Source organism: Cyprinodon variegatus, unplaced genomic scaffold (genome assembly GCF_000732505.1).
Source record: "Cyprinodon variegatus isolate N-32 unplaced genomic scaffold, C_variegatus-1.0 Scaffold461, whole genome shotgun sequence".
Classification (NCBI taxonomy): Eukaryota; Metazoa; Chordata; class Actinopteri; order Cyprinodontiformes; family Cyprinodontidae; genus Cyprinodon; species Cyprinodon variegatus.
In genome coordinates, this window is record NW_015150914.1 from 668,593 (window position 1) to 671,240 (window position 2,648).

At 45.5% G+C, this 2,648-nt stretch overlaps 1 protein-coding gene across 2 annotated transcripts in view; it reads right to left on the reverse strand.

Annotated features, from left to right (window-relative positions):
• Positions 1–1,931, reverse strand: part of LOC107094061 (alpha-protein kinase 1-like) — an 8,287-nt gene extending 6,356 nt beyond the window's left edge. Inside the window, exons 1-2 of one of the 2 annotated variants that reach the window (XM_015389467.1) lie at positions 1,328–1,931; positions 909–1,210 (exon numbers count right to left, since the gene is read on the reverse strand). In XM_015389467.1, coding sequence (XP_015244953.1) covers positions 909–1,174 — 266 coding nt within the window. In that variant the 5' untranslated portion in view covers positions 1,175–1,210; positions 1,328–1,931. Of the gene's footprint in view, positions 1–908 lie in introns of both variants that reach the window. The other variant, XM_015389466.1, reaches the window with a different exon arrangement.
• Positions 1,932–2,648: the final 717 nt, after the last annotated feature.

Sequence of the window (2,648 nt, forward strand, 5' to 3'; positions counted from 1 at the left end):
TAAAAACACTCATTCCATTGGCAAACTATTTCATTTACCTTCTCAAATTAATGGGAAATACTCTTAATTTAAGGAATGTTTACTTATTTCTAGATAATTTTTCCAATGTGGCGCTAGGAGCTTTTTAGAAATCAAAGTGCTAGAGGGGTCTGAAAAGTGGCTAAATATAGCGACTAAAGCGCTAAGTTGGCAACACTGCTCTTTGCATGGTTTGTTTTCAAATGGTTTGCTGCTGTCTGTTTGGACCTTTCTGAACATGTGCAGCAAATGAGACACACTTAATATTATCAGCGTTCTGATGGCATTTTAAAAACATAATTAATGTGCACAAATAATAGTTGTATTAACCATACATGTAAACAGAGTTTTGTGGCCCCCAGGAACTTGGGGCATCTGCCTAGTATTGCCTAAAGGTAAATCCCTCCTGCTGCTGATGATAGGTGACATTAGCATGGAGCTGAGATCAAAAATATTATCCTTTGAAGGGCTTTTGCACATTTTCCTTATTAAAAGAAACTAATCTATTCAACTGGTTTGGGGTCAGTTGGGGGAAAAAAGGAATTCTTGGCAATAAAAGCTGGATTTCAGTTACTTTCCAAAGTAAAAGCAGATTTTGTTCTAATGATTGATCAGAATCATCAACCTGCTGAAAGCTCAGATTAATAGACTGTTAAATTCCTCTGTAGATTTTGCATTCGCATTATTCAAGTCTGTCCCTAAGCCTTGTTGTTAAACATTTTCTAAGTTGAGCAACATAGTTGCTGTTTTTGTTTGTTTTTTTATATAGAGAGAATAAAAAAAAAATAAAAAATCAAAGTTTTCCCCCTAAATTCTTTAGTTGGGAATAACTAGATCCCACCACCAATGGCAGTCAGACACTGGCTCTACCTGTCCTATCAGAGGTTTACCTTTGTATGGCCAGGGCCTGCTGGGGGCTGAACCGTGTGCCTGTAGGGGGGTGCAGCAGAAAGTGTCCAGGAACTCCCACCTGGAAATTCTTCTTAGCCATGCAAACTCCCGCCACCACCAGGGTTATTCCCCCCGTGCCCAGAAATACCCCGAGCACAAACAGGGGGATGGTTGCATGAACCGTTCCAAGGCAGAACACCATGATTGCCCCGGAGATCATCAGCAGGAGGCCCAGGAAGAGCAGCGTGCCGTGATGGATGGACATCTCAGGAGCTCCTGCCCTCCAGCTGCTGATGTTCTCCTGTCCCCCCCGGGAGAGAGGAGAGAGATAAAGATCCGTGACTGCATGTGAGAGGCAGCAGAAAGCAGCAGCTGGAATGTGCGCGTCAGTGCGCGCTCCCATCGATCCTCTCCATACCTGCAGGGAAACCGCACCGACAAAGCTTCACCATTACTCCTTTCCAACTTATCAACTCGGACTCTTCTCTGTGACGTGATCTCGATCCCTGAAAATGAAAAGTGGTGGAGAAGCAATCTGCCCAGGCCAGTCCGAATATCCTGCCAAAGCGCCGCGCCTCGCTCAGTCCTGCTCCTATCGCCTCCTCTTTCCGCGCTCAGCGCTCATATCCGCCTTTTAGTGTTGCTCAACAGATTAGAGAGACCACAATCTGTTCGATCGGACCTGATGCAGCTCGTTGCCAGGATGAGGAGGGATTTCATCTGAACGCAGCAACAGCAGCAGCTGCAGGGGAGGAAGTGCTTTTATTTTTAATGAGGAAGGATTTCACTGACGAGGAATGGAGGGCAGGCCGTCCTCTGGCTCTGAACATGGTCCCCCTGCTGCTGCTGCCTGGGGAGGTTGCTGCTGCCTGGGGAGGTTGCTGCCTGCAGCAGAGAGGTACAGCTGCTGCTATGGAGGGGGAGCTCCAGCTTTCTGTGGGAACCAGATGAACTGCTGTGGCTCTTCCTCTGGGGGCCCATCACTCTGCCTTTAACTTGTTGCCTCAGTGCTGACTCCAGGGGCGGATTTAGGAAATTTGGGGCCCTAGGCAAANGGCTCTTCCTCTGGGGGCCCATCACTCTGCCTTTAACTTGTTGCCTCAGTGCTGACTCCAGGGGCGGATTTAGGAAATTTGGGGCCCTAGGCAAAAACAGGGAGGGGGCCCTCTGAATTTAGAAGATGACACATAAAACAGACTCATTCCACATTTTGTATAAATAAATTTAGTTAAAGGCAGGCCCTTGAAGCATTCTCTCTCTGTTTTTTTTTTCCTGAAAAGGAGATCACTCAGGACCAGTGTTAATTTCGTCAACCATGACGATGACGAAAATATTTCATCAACGCCACTTTTTCCTGTGACGATGACGAGACGATAACGAACAAAAATTGTTTCCAGAAAATAAAAATATGATGAAAATAAAAATGATTTTCGTCAACGAGACAAAGACAGACGAAATGTACGATCCATTGATGAATGGTCATTAAGAAACATAATTATTTATGATAAATTTGTAATTGTTAATAAAAGTGTTTCTTTAGCTTCATAGATGATTACGCGTTGTTCCGCTGTTTGTCCCCACATGGCGCCTGTCCCTCAGCGCCCTGCAGCTCTCAGTCAGTAGCAGCATAGCTCAACTTCGCAGTCATTGCAGATACCGGCAGTGTTGTGCCTGAACGCGTTCATTGAACTAAAGTTCATGAACTCGTTCATATTTTGGGCGAACGTGAACTGAACGTA